The 15,155-nt window shown below is 48.2% G+C and overlaps 1 protein-coding gene across 1 annotated transcript in view; it reads right to left on the reverse strand.

Moving 5' to 3' along the window:
* The window catches only part of Mybl2 (MYB proto-oncogene like 2), a 38,706-nt gene that overhangs the window by 12,208 nt on the left and 11,343 nt on the right, over positions 1-15,155 (reverse strand). Inside the window, exons 3-7 of the mRNA XM_085835236.1 lie at positions 12,429-12,522; positions 10,493-10,564; positions 9,361-9,453; positions 7,488-7,708; positions 2,821-2,980 (exon numbers count right to left, since the gene is read on the reverse strand). Coding sequence (XP_085691362.1) covers positions 2,821-2,980; positions 7,488-7,708; positions 9,361-9,453; positions 10,493-10,564; positions 12,429-12,522 — 640 coding nt within the window. The remainder of the gene's footprint in view (positions 1-2,820; positions 2,981-7,487; positions 7,709-9,360; positions 9,454-10,492; positions 10,565-12,428; positions 12,523-15,155) is intronic.

A 15,155-nucleotide genomic window follows, 5' to 3' on the forward strand; every position in this document is an offset into this window, starting at 1 on the left:
AAACCCTGACTGGAAAAAAACACCCCCCCCCCAAAAAAAAGTGTGGTCTTGTTGGAGTAGGTGTGTCATTGTGGGCGTGGGCTTTAAGACCCTCACCCTAGCTGCTTGGAAGCTAGTATTCTGCTAATAGCCTTCAGGTGCAGACTGTAGAACTCCCAGCTCCTCCTGAATGGTGCCTGCCTGGACGCTGCCATGTTCCCGCCTTGATAATGGACTGAACCTCTAAACCTGTAAGCCTTACAAATGCTGTCCTATAAGCGTTGCCTTGGTCCTGGTGTCTGTTCACAGCAGTAAAACCCGAACTACGACACAAACACACATGCCGCCGGCTACCTCAGCTCACAGAAAGCAGAAAGACACTGTGAAATCTTCCCAGTGTCATCTTTGTTTCCAATCTTACATTTAAAAAAAAAACTCAGTTTCTTGACCTCTTGGTTTAGATTTACATGTAAAACACAAATCACTGCAGACAGTTTACAATGTGATGCCTGGGAGCTCGAGTTGTGCGTCAGCTGGTTGAGTGCTTGCTTGGCTTGCAGGAAGTCCTACGAGACGGCTCTTCTTGGGTGTCAACTTGACTACATCTGGAATTAACTGAAACCCAAGGAGCTGGGTGCACTCCTGAGAAATTTTTCTTAATTAAATCTTTAAAATAGGAAAAAAACACTTTTAACCCTGATCTTTTACGGTGGGAAGACCTTCCTTTAACCTGGGCCCCACCTGCTGGCAGCCTCTAGAAGACACGGAAGAAGGAAGCTTGCTTTCTTTGCCAGCTCGCCCTCACTCTGGCTGGCAAGTCCATACCTCCACTGGCATGAGAGCCTACTTCAGAATTCCAGTGTATAATGAAGACCATCTGAGACACTCAGTCTTGTGGACTGAATAACTACCGGATTCTTGGACAAACTGGACCAGAGCTTGTAAGACATTATAGTAAATCTCCATTTTATATGTATAATATGGATTTATATATATTGCGTATAAGTACACATACACACATATACATATATATATTCAGTTCACAAGTTGTTCCTCTAGACAGCCCTAATACTGCTACATTCAACCCCCAGCACCAAATAAACTGGGCATGTGCAGTGCATATGCATTTGAGTCCAGCACTCTGGAGTTACGTGTAGAAGACCAGAAGCTGAAGGCTATCCTCAACTACACAGGAAGCTTGGGCCTGGGTAAAAGACTCTGTCTCCAAAAACAGGAATGTGTGGATAGGATGAGGAAAGATGGCTGAGCCGGTGAGTGCTTGTTACCCAAGCCCTACACCCAGGGTTCAATTTCCAGAATCCAAGGTAGGAGAGAACTGACAGCCAAAAGTTTCCCTTTGATCTCTACACACGTGCTCAAACTCACACATATAAGGACACAAGGGGGAAAATGTAGTTGTTTGGGGAGTAGCAGTTTAGCACACACACCTATCAGTTCTATTGTCTATAACTGTGTCTTGGTTAGGGGTTTTACTGCTGTGAGCAGACACCATGACCAAGGCAAGCCTTATAAAAACAACATTTAATTGGGGCTGGCTTACAGATTCAGAGGTTCAGTCCATTATCATCAAGGTGGGAGCATGGCAGCATCCAGGTAGGCATGGCACAGGCAGAGTTGAGAGTTCTACATCTTCATCCAAAGGCTGCTAGTGGAAGACTGACTTCCAGGCAACTGGGGTGAGAGTCTTAAGCCCACACCCACAGTGACACACCTATTCCAACCAGGTCATACCTATTCCAACAAGGCCACACCTCCCAATGGTGCCACTCCCTGGTCCAAGGATATACAAACCATCACAAACTGGGATAGACAGAAAACACAGGGAGATAGCGGGCCTTAAAATCTGACAGAAAAACACAAAGGATTCTGGGGAGATACTAATGTGGAAATCTTACTTGTCGTGGTTTAAGTAGCTAGAAATGCACCAATGTGCCTTTATAGAATTATCCGATTTCAGAATATATGCCTAGTGCCAAGATATCTTATGTCTCAATATATTTTTTAAATTAATGCCATTTAAAAAAAAAAAGGATGGTCAACAAGGAGCTATAGAGACCACTCAGCAATTAACAATATTTACTACTCTTACAGAGGACCCATGTTCAGTTCCCAGGACCTTCATGGAGCTAACTTCAGTTTCAAGGGATCTGATGTTCTCATCTGATCTCTGTGGGCTCCTACGTACCCACGGCACACACATACACATGTGATAAATAACTTTATAGCTGGAAAGATGGCTCTGCAGGTAGAATGAGTGGATTGGAGAGAGCCAACTCCTACACATTGGCCTCTGAAGGCAGAACAAACATGGTGGTCCATGCCTTCCTTTAATCCCAGAACCTGGGAGGCAGTCTTAGGCCAGCCTGGCCTGCATAGCACATTCCAGGACAGACAGAGCTACATAGAAAGAGCCTGTCTCAAGACACCCCGCCACACACATCACCAAAAAAATAAAGAAAATGAGTCACCATGAGTGTGTTGTCCTCATGGTGTGTTGTGTGTTGTCACCATGAGTGTGTTGTCCTCATGGGCAGGTTGACAAGAAGACAGTTGCTGAAAGGAGAGGCTGAGAACCCCTCCCCGGTCCGTTCTCAGTTACCCATCATGCTGCTCACTTCTCCTGAAGGAGAACTAGGGCTGATCTGTCACAAGGAAAGCTCTAGAAACGTGCTGGCCACACTCACTCAGACCCTAGAGCAGAAATGGGTGGGTGGCTCTGGGGAAGTTCTTGGGGAGATAGGGTCAGATGACCAGAAAACAAAGCAAACCAACCCACAAGCAGGAGCCCGGAGCCAGCGCGCAAGGCCGCCCAGCACTCACCTGGCCGTCCACAGGCTGGACACCCTGGTGCTGTTCCTTGTCCTCCAGCTCCAGGAGCAAGTAGACAGGCTTGCAGTCCCTGGACTCGGCTGGGAAACCTCCCGTGTCGACTTTCCTTTTGATGGTGGAGTTCCAGTGATTCTTCACAGCATTGTCTGTCCTGTGGGGAAACCCCCGGGGCCTCTGACACGGAGCTCTCGGCTTCCACAGCTTCTCCCCACACCTGAACGTGAAGGGCTGGACACAGGCATTGTCCAGCTCTACAGTGAAGCCTCACTGTTTCCAGCCCTCGAAGGTTTAGTGAATTTCCTCATTAGCTCTATGAAATGAGCAAATGTGGAACTCAAGGCAGGACGGAGAACAAGCTGGACTGACCCAGAGTGCACATCTGGAGAAACCATTGAGAAATGACAGGGGTGGGGTGCTGGAGAGATGGCTCAGTGGTTAAGAGCACCGACTGCTCTCCCAGAGGTCCTGAGTTCAATTCCCAGCAACCACATGGTGGCTCACAACCGTCTGTCATGGGATCTAATGCCCTCTTCTGGGGTACATAAAATAAATAAATAAATCTTAAAAAAATAATAATAATAAAGAGAAATGACAGAGAGCTGGTGGTTTTGACAACAGGGCAAGGCAGGAAAGGAAGGCACGCAAGGCTGTGGTCAAAGCCCAGCAGCTGTGGGAATGGAAGTTGGAGGGATGGCTCAGGATGGCCAAGCAACCAAGGTGACTGCAGAGGGAGGTGAGGCTACTGACATGCTCAAGGCCAATCAAGCCTGGTAGAAGGGGTTCTGAGTTCCCAACCAAGCATCAAGGGAGGCCAGGCCCCCAAAGATCACATGCTGGGGTTTACCCCATGAAAAGACCCAGCTCAGACTCAGAGGACATTTAGCACCTGCCTTCCTCTCTACTCTTGTCCCATGTTGTCTACACTGTAACAGCGAAGGAGAGGCTGGAAACAAAACAAAACAAATCAAAAGCAAAGTCAAAGCAAGAGCAAGGACCCAGGGAAGGAAGGCAGTGGCAGCGGGTGAGACCGTACAAGTTACTGGAAGACGGAAAGCAGTCCGGCAAGCAACAACCAGCCCAGGAGAGTAGGAGTTCAAACCACACTGACCTTACAGGAGGATTCTAGTAAGAACCAACTCAACCCAAGGCTCCCCCTGAACTCCAGGAGCCCAGGATCGGAGCAAGGAGCATGGTTTAAATAAGCACAGCAGCTGTCCAACCGTCAGCTCCTGACCCCCCTCCTGCCCAGAAGAAATAAGCCGGGAGCTGGAGAGATGGCTCAGCGGTTAGGAGCACGACTGCTCTTCCACAGGTCCTGAGTTCAAATTCCCAGCAATCACACATGGTGGCTCACAATCATCTGTAATGGGATCTGATGCCCTCTCCTGGTGTGTCTGAAGACAGTGACAGTGTACCCACATACATGAGATAAATAAATAAATAAATCTTTTTTTAAAAAAGAATGAAAGAACCCAGCAACCTTGGCCACAAAACACAGACCAGAAACTGGGGATTCCATGGAAATCTGTACCCTGGAGGTGGGATCCCCAGACCTCTTCTACCTCCCCTGGAGGCCCAGGCAAGTCTTGTTAAAGGAATTATCTGCCTCTGGGGAAATGACTAACTCCAGGGAAAAGGTATTAGTTCTCGGAATGTCCTCCCAAAGGGTCTATGAATGCCAAACAATGGTAGTAAAGGCCACCAGCAGATAAGCAGTGAAGGTCACCAGCAGATAAGCTCAGTCGGGGTGCTTGGTTCCAAACCAAGTTCCCTGACTGCTTCCTAACTGCCAAGGGGCATCCGCAGATCAGCACTCCTGCACTAACCAATATGGATGGGTGAGCAAAGAGAGACACCCACGGCCAGTGCTTCTCAACTTTCCTAATGCTGTGGGGACCCTAACCTTAAAATTACTTTCATTGCTACTTTCTAACAGTAGCTTTGCTACTATTGTGACTGTTGTGTAAATATCTGTGTTTCATTTGACCTTCAAAAGGGGTCATGGCCCAGAGGCTGCAAACCACTGCACCAGACAAGCATACAGGCACAGAAGGGGGCTTTGTCTTTTGGTCCTTCTAGCAGTTGCAAACATACATTAAGAACTTGGTCCGAAAAGGAGAATTTAGAAAGCAAAACTACTTCTTTTTTGTTGTTGTTGTTTTATGAGAGGGTTTCTCTGTGTAGCCCTGGCTGTCCTGGAACTCAGTCTGTAGACCAGGCTGGCCTCAGAGATCCGCTTGCCTCTGCCTCCTGAGTGCAGTGATTAAAGGCCTGCGCCACCACGCCCAGCTAGAAAGCAAAACTTCTTAGTCAAAATTACAAAAAACAAACAAAAAAAAACCCCACAAAAAAAAAACAAAACAAGAAATCTCCCAGAAAGTGAAATCAAAGAGAACAGGAAAAGATAAAGATACCACAATGCTGTCAATATTCTGAACAAAAACTACTTTCAAGCTCTTCAGCTACTTAAATCATCTATTAATTGGGAGATAAAAATGGAGGACAGAGCTCAGGATGCTAATGAAGGGTGTGTTCCACTGAAACAAGGAAGTAAACAGGAAGAAAGAAAAAGACAGACAGACAGACAGACAGAAAGGGGGGGGGATTCATTCTAGCAGAGAAGAGGTCAAAGCCAGGCAACTTCACAGCAGGGCAGCGGCAGCAGCCACAAGCACAAAGGATCCATCTGCATGCAGTATGGGGACCAAACACACTCCGCGGGTGCAGCGGCCAGAAGAGGACAGAGAATCCCTGAAGTGAGTTGCAGAGTCACCACATAGCTGCCCTGCCTGGAACTGATCTCAGGTCTTCACAGAGCAGCATGCTCTGCTGAGCCTTCTCTCCAACTCCTGTTTCTCTCTCTCCCTTCCCCTCTGTTTTTCAAGAGGGTTTCTCTGTGTGTTCCCTGGCTACCTGGGAACTGTAGACCAGGCTGGCTTCTAACTCAGAGATCTGTCTGCCTGTGTCTCCCAAGCACTGGTATTAAAGGTGTGTGCCACCACTGCCCAGCTTTTATCTTTCTTTCTTTTTTTTTTTTTTTTTTTGTTTTTTTGAGACAGGGTTTCTCTGTGTAGCCCTGGCTGTCCTGGAACTCACTCTGTAGACCAGGCTGGCCTCGAACTCAGAAATCTGCCTGCCTCTGCCTCCCGAGTGCTGGGATTAAAGGCGTGCGCCACCACGCCCGGCTTATCTTCCTTAATAAACTACTTTTATTCCGTGACTAATTTAAAAAGGCATGGCTTAGCTGGGCGTGGTAGCCTTTAATCCCAGCACTCGGGAGGCAGAGGCAGGCGGATTTCTGAGTTCGAGGCCAGCCTGGTCTACAGGTGAGTTCCAGGACAGCCAGGGCTACACAGAGAAACCCTGTCTCAAAAAAAAAAAAAAAAAGGCCTGGCTTTCTCTCCATCTCCTGGTGGGTGCTGGAACTTCCACCTACCCTGAGCTATGTTTTTCTCTTAAACTTTAATAATATCCTAGAGTTAGCTTCTTTTTTGGTCCTTGGGACAGGGTCTCTCTATGTAGCCCAGGCTGGCCTTGAGCTCAGAGATGCCCTGCCTCTGCCTCTGCCTCCCAGGTGCTGGGGGAAAGGCGTGCATGCACCAGGAGCACCTGGACCAACATCTAGCTCACTTTAATTAATGACATGGGAGTCAGCTGGGAGGTGGTGATGCAAGTGAGATCAAGGCCAGCCTAGCCAGCACAGCTCCAGGATAGTGAGGGCCATGTCAGGACCCTGTCTCCAAAATAGTTTGCGAACTATGGGCGTGCAAGTGAGCTAGGATAGGAAGCAGCCAGCAAGCAGGGTCCCCTTCTTGGTTCTGGTTTCAAGTTCTTGCCTTACCCCTCAATGATTAACTGTGACCTGGAAGTGCAAGCCAAGTAAACTCTTCCCTCTCCAACTTGCTTTTGATGAAGAAAAGCAACAGAAAGGAAACGAAAAACAACAGGATATAATGTGGGCACTGGGGGGTAAGGAAGGTCCGAGTCTCAGAAAGTCACATCCTTGACGGCAGAAACTATCACAGGGGATGAGGAGACAGACGGCCCAGCAAGTAACAACAGCAACCGCTCTCCCAGAGGATCTTGATTCGTTTCCCAGCACCCACAGACCAGCTCACAACTGTAATTCTAGTCCTAGGGCATCCAACACCCTCCCTCTGGCCTCAGGTATATACATGGTACAAGCAGGCAAAACACTCATACACATTTAAAAACCAAACAAACAAACAAAACACTTTTAAGTAGAATATACTTAATACAGAGACTGGCCAGGCATGGTGGTGGTACACATCCATATCACTTGTGAAGCCAAGGTCCTGAGTTCTAAGTCAGCTTGGGTTCAACATGGGTCTGGGGACAGGAAGTGGTGTTTCTATTATATTCCCTCTAATAGGGTACAACCGGACTTCCTGGTGCTGTCTCTTTAGACAGGCCATTCCTGGGGGACCTATTTCCTTTTAATGCATGTCTCTATAAGACCTGGCTGGCTGAATGTTAAAGAACATAGAGGGCTGATCACAGTACTCTGGGACACTCCTTTATTACAAGTATGGGCCGCACCTCCTGGAACAGCACCCTGCTTACACCCACCTACCAGGAGATAGCTCACCTCCTGGAACAGCACCCTGCTTACACCCACCTACCAGGAGATAGCTCACCTTCCTGGTAGCATCTTGGCGATCTCAGCCCAGCGGTTACCCAGGACTTTGTGGGCCTCACAGATTATTCTGTCTTCCTCCTCGGTCCAGCATGACTTTTTCACCTCAGGGTTGAGGTGGTTGTGCCAGCGCTCACGGCACTGCTTCCCCAGACGGCCCTTCAGGTGCTTGGCAATCAGCGTCCACTGTTTGGTGCCATACTTCTTGACCAACTCAATGACCTTCAAGAGAGCATCAGTGAGGGACCAGCCCCTGCATCGCCTTCACTCGAGCATCTAGATACCCAGTGAGCCTCGCTTTGCAGAGTTTATAGAGCTACAAAAGCCTATGAGGTCAGCCCCAACCATACTATAGGACGTGATGTCTGTCCCTTCAGCACTTCTGTGGAAATCAAATCAGGAGACTGTACAGCCTCAAGTCATGGCTAACTAGAACTAGATTTCAGTCTTCAATCACCTCTTAGTAAGGTTCTCTTGCTTAGGACATGAACAGTAACAGTCAGAGCCACCTGTGCTAGGCCCCGCCTCACGCCTCAATTCTTGTTTGTTTAGGCTTTTCCTGACAGGGCTTCTCCAATAGCCCCTGGCTGTCCTGGAACTCACAGAGATCTGCCTGCCTCTGCCTCCTGCATTGGCCACTACCACTCAGGCCAGGCTCCCCTCTTGATTTCTGATACACACATGTTCTCATGTGCACAGAGGCAAAACCAAGGAAGAGTACTTATGGAAAAAGGAATTTTGTGTGGAAATATTCTATTTCATTTCTGTATAGTTTTAAAAAAAATTGAGACAGGGTCTCACGCTGCAGAATAGGATGGCTTTAAACTCCTTAGCCCCCTGCCCTCACCTCCCCAGTGCTGAGATTACAGAAGTGCCCCACCACATCGGGTTGACTCTGATGTCATCCTTTTTCAGTAATACTTCGTTTGGATATCGAGTGTTCATCTACAATGATCAGTGCCTTTATTCCCTGCTGTTTTGGGGTGTTGTGCCTGCCAAGGCGAAACAGCACTTTAAGGGTTAACACCAGGGATACACATCACTCTACCTTCTGTCAACCCTTCTCTGTGCCTTGATTGACCCACCTCAGAGGACCATGGAAAAAAGGCATTGAAATGTCAAGTGTGGCAAACTCCTGTAATCCACATGGGAGATAAGATAGGAGGAGGAGGAGTTTAAGGTGAGCATTGGCTACACAGCAAGTCTGAGGCTAACCCAAGCTATATGAAAGACCCTGCCTCAAAAAGAAAGAATCCCCAGAGAAGGGCCTAGAGGGAGGTGTAGCTCAGGGGCAGAGAGCTTTGCCCAACGTGCAATAGGATTCGTGCGACGCACCTGAAAACCAGGCATCTCAGTTTTATGGCTGTGTGGTATAACCTTTATCATTGTGACTATCACATTATCATAGCCCCAATGGCTGCTGCCACTGGCTAAGCAAGCCTCTTATATGGACCACCCATTACCTATCCATGCTCTAGTGGCAGGTATGGCTACCAGTTAAAAGCTGGGCAGTTTCACTGTATAGTGGGGGAGAGTATGAGAGGCAGGTGGATTTCTGTGAGTTTCAGGCCAACCAAGGCCACATGGAGAAACCCTATCTCGAAAAACAAACCCCAACAACAAACAACTGTCTGGCTAATCCATGGCACGGTGAGGTAGCCGCTCAGCCTGGCACTCAGAAGGCTGGGGGTTTGAGGAGTATTCTAGGTCAGCTTATGCTATAGCATGAATACGAGACCAGCCGAACTACAAAGCTGGCCTCTCACACAACACACATCCACGCACAAGTGCCTGAAGTTGTTGGATGGTACAGGGATGCTCGGACTCACTGCAAGCCCACTGTGTGTGCTGTGCCTTTGCCAGCCAGCACTTACCTTTTGATCTTCCTCTTTGGTCCATGGTCCCTTAACAAGGTCGGGATTCAAAACCCTCAGCCACCGGTACTGGCATTGCTGGTCTGTGCGGTTCTAGAACAGGAACAGAAAGAATGCTGGGGCAAGATCAAACTCTGGTTGAGCCCTGAGCTCAGGGTACAAGCACCTTAGGCAGCTATGTGAGATTGGATTCCGGGGTGCTTTCTTATTTTGTTTTATTTGGTGTCTTTTCTTTTTGGTTTTTCAAGACTGACAGGGTTTGGTGGAGGTTTGGTCTACTGCTATTACAATGCTAACTTCTCCAGTTTATAAGCTTTTGTTGTGCAAACCTTGTTCCTTGATTTACAACTATTGGTTAAATAAAATTGGCTGGAGCCAATTACTGGAGGAACTAGAGGTGGGTGGGTTTGGAGTCGCCTGGTTGGAGGAGGAAAGACCAGGGAGAGGGGGAGAGGAGGGGGAGGAAGGGGGCCAGGTAAGGGGAAGAAGAAAAGGAAGAGGGAGGGAGGGGGGGAAGAAGGAAAGGGAGGGGGGAGGGGGGAGAAGGAAAGGGAGGGGGGAGGGGGAAGAAGGAAAGGGAGAGGGAGGGAGGGGAGAAGAAGGAAAGGGAGGGGGGAGGGGGAGAAGGAAAGGGAGGGGGAGGGGGAAGAAGGAAAGTGGGGGGGGGGGGAGAAGGAAAGGGAGAGGGAGGGAGGAGGAGGGAAGAAGAAGCCTCTAGGAGAAGAGAGGAGCCATAAGCACTGTGGCCAGGAGAAACAGGAAGTATCTGGGGCACAGGCTGGGGAGGTAGCCAGTCCAGCAGTCAGGAGAGTAGATTAGGGGTGACCCCCCACCCAGTAATTGTCAAAGCCAAATAAAATTACCATAGTCCAAGTCTAGTTTATTCGTAAACTAGTCAGGAATAAGCATAAATTGGTTTAACTACAAGATTTCTCTGTGTATTCCTGGCTATCTAGCAACTCACTCTGTAGACTAGGCTAGCCTGGAACTCAAGAGATCCACCAGCCTCCACCTCCCCAAGGCCTGTGCAGGAAGCCTGGCCTCCCAGCCTCAGCTCACCTATGCTAAGCTTTCTAGACAGCACTCACAAGGGGCCACCCAGAACCCTTGCCCCGGGGGAGGCAATACTCACAGGAAAGTGACTGGCCAGGAACTTCCAGTCTTGCTGTCCAAACTGCCTCACCAGGGCCCTCAACTGCTCGTCCTGCCAATGCAAGAAAGACACAAGGCTTGGTTTAGCTCACATGTATGGAGAGTCTTACAGACGCTATGATAGCAGTCATATTCATACATTACTCAGGAACTGAGGGCCTACTAAGTGCCAAGTGTTAGTTGCGGTAGCAGGAAGCCACAAAACTGCTTGAAGGGAGGCAGATGCCAATCAAAGCCTCAGGCAAGCAGAAGTGGAGCCACTCTGTGCTGGAGGATGTGCTGGGAGCTACAGTGACCGCCTCTTCAGGCAGGGCAGTTTTAAAATAAAAGATAGCTAAACTGGGGAGAAGGGAGGGAAGAGGCTATGGCTGGAGAGGAGGATGGGGATAGGCCAGTGGGATTGACTCAGGACTATCACCAAGAGGCACTTAGGTACTTAGAGGCAGCAGATGTTCAAGGTTCAATGTGCTTGTTATAAAGTATCCAAGAGCAGCCATAGAGTGGGAAAGTTTCAGAAAACAACAGCCAAGCAAGGGGGCTCCATCTATTCCTCCGTGTTGGAGACAGAGGCGATCCTAAAGTACACAACTAGCTAGCATTCTAGAGCAGCCTGGAAGACAAGAGATCCACCTGAAATCAAAGCAAAACAACCAAACCCCACAAAGGAACCACTGGTTTTGGCACTGAGGGCTGGCAATGCAGCTGAGCCGCTAGAGCTTGCTTGCTTGTCTGCCTGGATAACTGTGTGTTCTCTCCAGCACCTACTACAGGACAGTGAGAAACTCAAGTTCAGCCTCAGCTGTGCAACACACGGGAAGGTCTGCCCAGCAGACACGAGAAACAAAAAAAGGTCACAACAAAAAAAGGCCAAAGAGATTGCCCAATGGATAAAGGCCTGACAACCCGAGTTCAATCCCTAGGACCCAATGGGAGAGAACTGACCCCCAAAGCTGCCCCAATGTATTCGCATGCGACACACACACACAGAAAAACAGCACACACCAGCTCTCTCTCATCCAAAAATAATACATAAAGTTAATTAAGGGGATGGAGAGCTAGCTCAGTGGTTAAGAGCACTGGGTATTCTTTTATAGGTTCAATTCTCAGCACCCACACTGCAGCTTACAACCATCTGTAACTCCAGCTCCAGACGACCTGGCCCCCTCTTCTGGCACCAGGCACACAGTGGTGCACCTACGTACATGCAGGCAAAAATACCCATACATATAATAATACAATTATATTGTTTTAAATCTTTTTTTTTTTAAAGTAACATTTTTAAAAATACAAGGATGCAGATTTAGCTTCCTGGCCGCCAACATTACTTGGCCAAATGCCCCGCCCCTCGCCATGTTTAAATTTAATCTCCTCTGTGCTGTATGATGAGGTATTCCAAGGAGGGTTGGAGGTGTTTTAAATCAGTCTCTGCCCTCAGTATAGATTATCAACACATGGGTCAGTGGGTTAGCATCCTGAGAGTAAGTCTGTTACTTAAGCCAGTTTGGCACTGCCTCTTGCGAATCCCTCTTACAGCGTGAAGCTCCAAGCTGCCTGGGAACACACAGTCCCCCATAGGTAAGAAGAATGCCTTCTAATTAGATGAGTAAACCTGTACTCTTGATAAGCTACCTAGCCTCTGGAATTAGGCTGTAACAGCAGAGAACACACTAGGAGAGAGGGCAAGAAGCACATGAGAGACTGAGGTCCCAAGGTCTGAGGACTGGCTGAATAACCCCCAATCCTCAGATCTTAGAACCCGAACATGCTCTGAGGAGGTAAGGAGCAGTAGATGGCCCACCAGCCTTTTCACTGATGGAGACATCAGACCGGCAGCTGGCTGACCAGCCTCCACCCTTGGGGCCCTACTCCCCCTCCCCCTCTTCCTCAGTCCCCCGCGGAACAGCGGTGAGGCTTACCTCCTCATGGGTCCATTTGACCTTACACCTGTTGTCTCTTTGCTCCAGGAGGTCCGAGTCCGCGTCCTGGTAGTGTAACTCATCCAGATCCTCGCTGTGGAAGCAAGGGAAAGGTCACGGACGGTCTGTTTACACACCTGTACCTGGGGATGGTAGCACGTGGCCTGGGGCAAGTCAACTACAGGGAGGTTTGGAGCAAGGCAGGCCTTTCTTCTCTACTTGTACAAAGGTAGGCACTTGTACAAAGTGGCAGCACATACTGGTGATCCAGCACTCGGGCAACAGAAGAGTTCAAGGTCATCCGAATTCAAGCCAAAATATATAGGTAGAATTTTACCTTCTGTTTTTTTGCTTCCTTTTGGAGGCAGTCTCTCTATGTAGTATCTCTCTCCTGGCTGTCCAAGAACTTGCTGTGTAAAAGAGGCTGACCCCTTAGCTGGACGCGGTGGTGCAGGCAGATTTCTGAGTTAGAGGCCAGCCTGGTCTACAGAGTGAATTCCAGGACAGCTAGGGCTACACAGAGAAACCCTGTCTCGGAAAACCGAAAGAACGAAAGAACGAAAGAAAGAAAGAAGAAAAAAGGCTGGCCCCTGTGCTGTGACTAAAGGTATGTGCCACCACACTCAGCTCCAGTTCTACCTCGAACTCAGAAATCCGCCTGCCTCTGTCTCCCACCCAAACTCGGATCTTACTGCCAGTGCTGGTAATCAAGGCATGCCTCTGCTTTGTTTTCTTCTCAATGAACTGGGTTTATGGACTTTAAAATGTATTTATTGGTATGTCTGTGTGTGCACACCAGCACCTTTCCCTTGCTGAGCCATCTGCCTGGATGAAGCTTACACTCTTTGTTTTTGGTTTGTTGAGGCAGAGTCCTGTTATGAAGGCTGGCCTTGAAATCAAGGTAATTCTACCTTTTTTTGAGACAGGGTTTTTCTGTATAGCCCTGGCTGTCCTGGAACTCACTCTATAGACCAGGCTGGCCTCTAACTCAGAAATCTGCCTGCCTCTGCCTTCCAAGTGCTGAGATTAAAAAGGCATGCGTCACCACTGCCTGGCAAGATAATTCTACCTTAATCTCTGCTATTATAAATTGCAATTATAAATTTAGGCCACCATGCCTGGCTTTATTTTCTTTTTCGTAGCTTTATTTTTGGGATAAAATCACCCAGCATGCACAAAGCGGCTTCTAACCTCCACCTCACCACAAATACAAAACCCAAATTCTTCACAAAGACAGTGATATTCGACAAGGCCATATTTGTATAGGTCTATAACCCCACCACTCTGGAGGCTGAGACAGATCCACTGCAAATTCAAGGCCAGCAGGAGCTAGAGACAGACCTGTCTCAAAACAGACAAAAAATGACATTCAAAACCATATTCCCACTTTTTCCTTCTCAATAACAAACTTACACTGGGTACCTCTCTAGTCCCTGGCATTGGATGTTTTAAAGATAACCTGTCGGGCTGGTGAGATGGCTCAGTGGGCAAGAGCACCCGACTGCTCTTCTGAAGGTCCAGAGTTCAAATCCCAGCAACCACATGGTGGCTCTCAACCATCCGTAATGAGATCTGACGCCCTCTTCTGGTGTGTCTGAAGACAACTACAGTGTACTTACATATAATAATAAATAAATCTTAAAAAAAAAAAGGAAGCCGGGCGTGGTGGCGCGTGCCTTTAATCCCAGCACTTGGGAGGCAGAGGCAGGCGGATTTCTGAGTTCGAGGCCAGCCTGGGCTATACAGAGAAACCCTGTATCTAAAAACAAAAAAGAAAAACAAAACAAAAATGCATTTATTTATTTTATGTGAGTACACTGTTACTTCCTTCAAATCCACTAAAGAGGGCATTGCATTACAGATGGTTGTGAGCCACCATGTGGTTGCTGGGAATTGAACTCAGGACCTCTAGAAGAGCAGTCAGTGCTCTTCACCACTGAGCCATCTCTCCAGACCAAGGTTTTCCATTCTTTTTATCTGGATTAAAGGCCTATTCCACCACACCAAGCCTAACTTCGTTCATTCTTTCCAATTCTTGACTGCACATGGGCACAATTAAGGGAGAGCAAAAAAACTCAGAATACAATTATTTGATGTCTGGAGGCGTTAAAAAAAAAGTGGAAGTTTTCGTTGTGGAAGTTTGTTTTTCAAGACAAAGTTTCTCTGTGTAGCCCTAGCTATCCTGGAACTCAATCGGTAGACTCAGAGATCCGCCTGTCTCTGCCTCCCTGCTGGGTTTAAAGGCATGCACCATCACCTGGCTAACATGGAATATTTTAACTGCTATCAAAATCCTATTGCCTAGTTTGATGGTTTGAGAAAGGAGATCACACTATGAAGCTCTAAGAATGCTAGTTAGGGACTGGAGAGCTGGCTCCACTAAGGAACATACTGCCCTTGATGAGGACCTAAATTCAGCCCCCAGCACCCTTCCCACAACCTCCCAGCTCCAGAAGGGTCCAGCCACTCTGGCCTCTGTGAGCACCTACACGCAAGTGCACAAAACCACCCACAGATACATAACTAAGGGAGAAAGGCAAACAACCAGTTATTCACAGAACTTGGTTAATCCTTCCCCGGGACCTGCACTGGGTCACCTCGAGCAAATACGAAAGGTTAGTCAGTCATATGGAACTGGGAAAAGTAGAGATTTCCAAACGAGCAAGACAAGCCACACTTTGTGCCCACAAGTGTGCAGCGTTTGCGTCTGCACAGCCCTCCCTGTCT

Source organism: Mus caroli, unplaced genomic scaffold (assembly GCF_978045245.1).
Source record: "Mus caroli unplaced genomic scaffold, Mus_caroli_1 scaffold_2, whole genome shotgun sequence".
Lineage (NCBI taxonomy): Eukaryota > Metazoa > Chordata > Mammalia > Rodentia > Muridae > Mus > Mus caroli.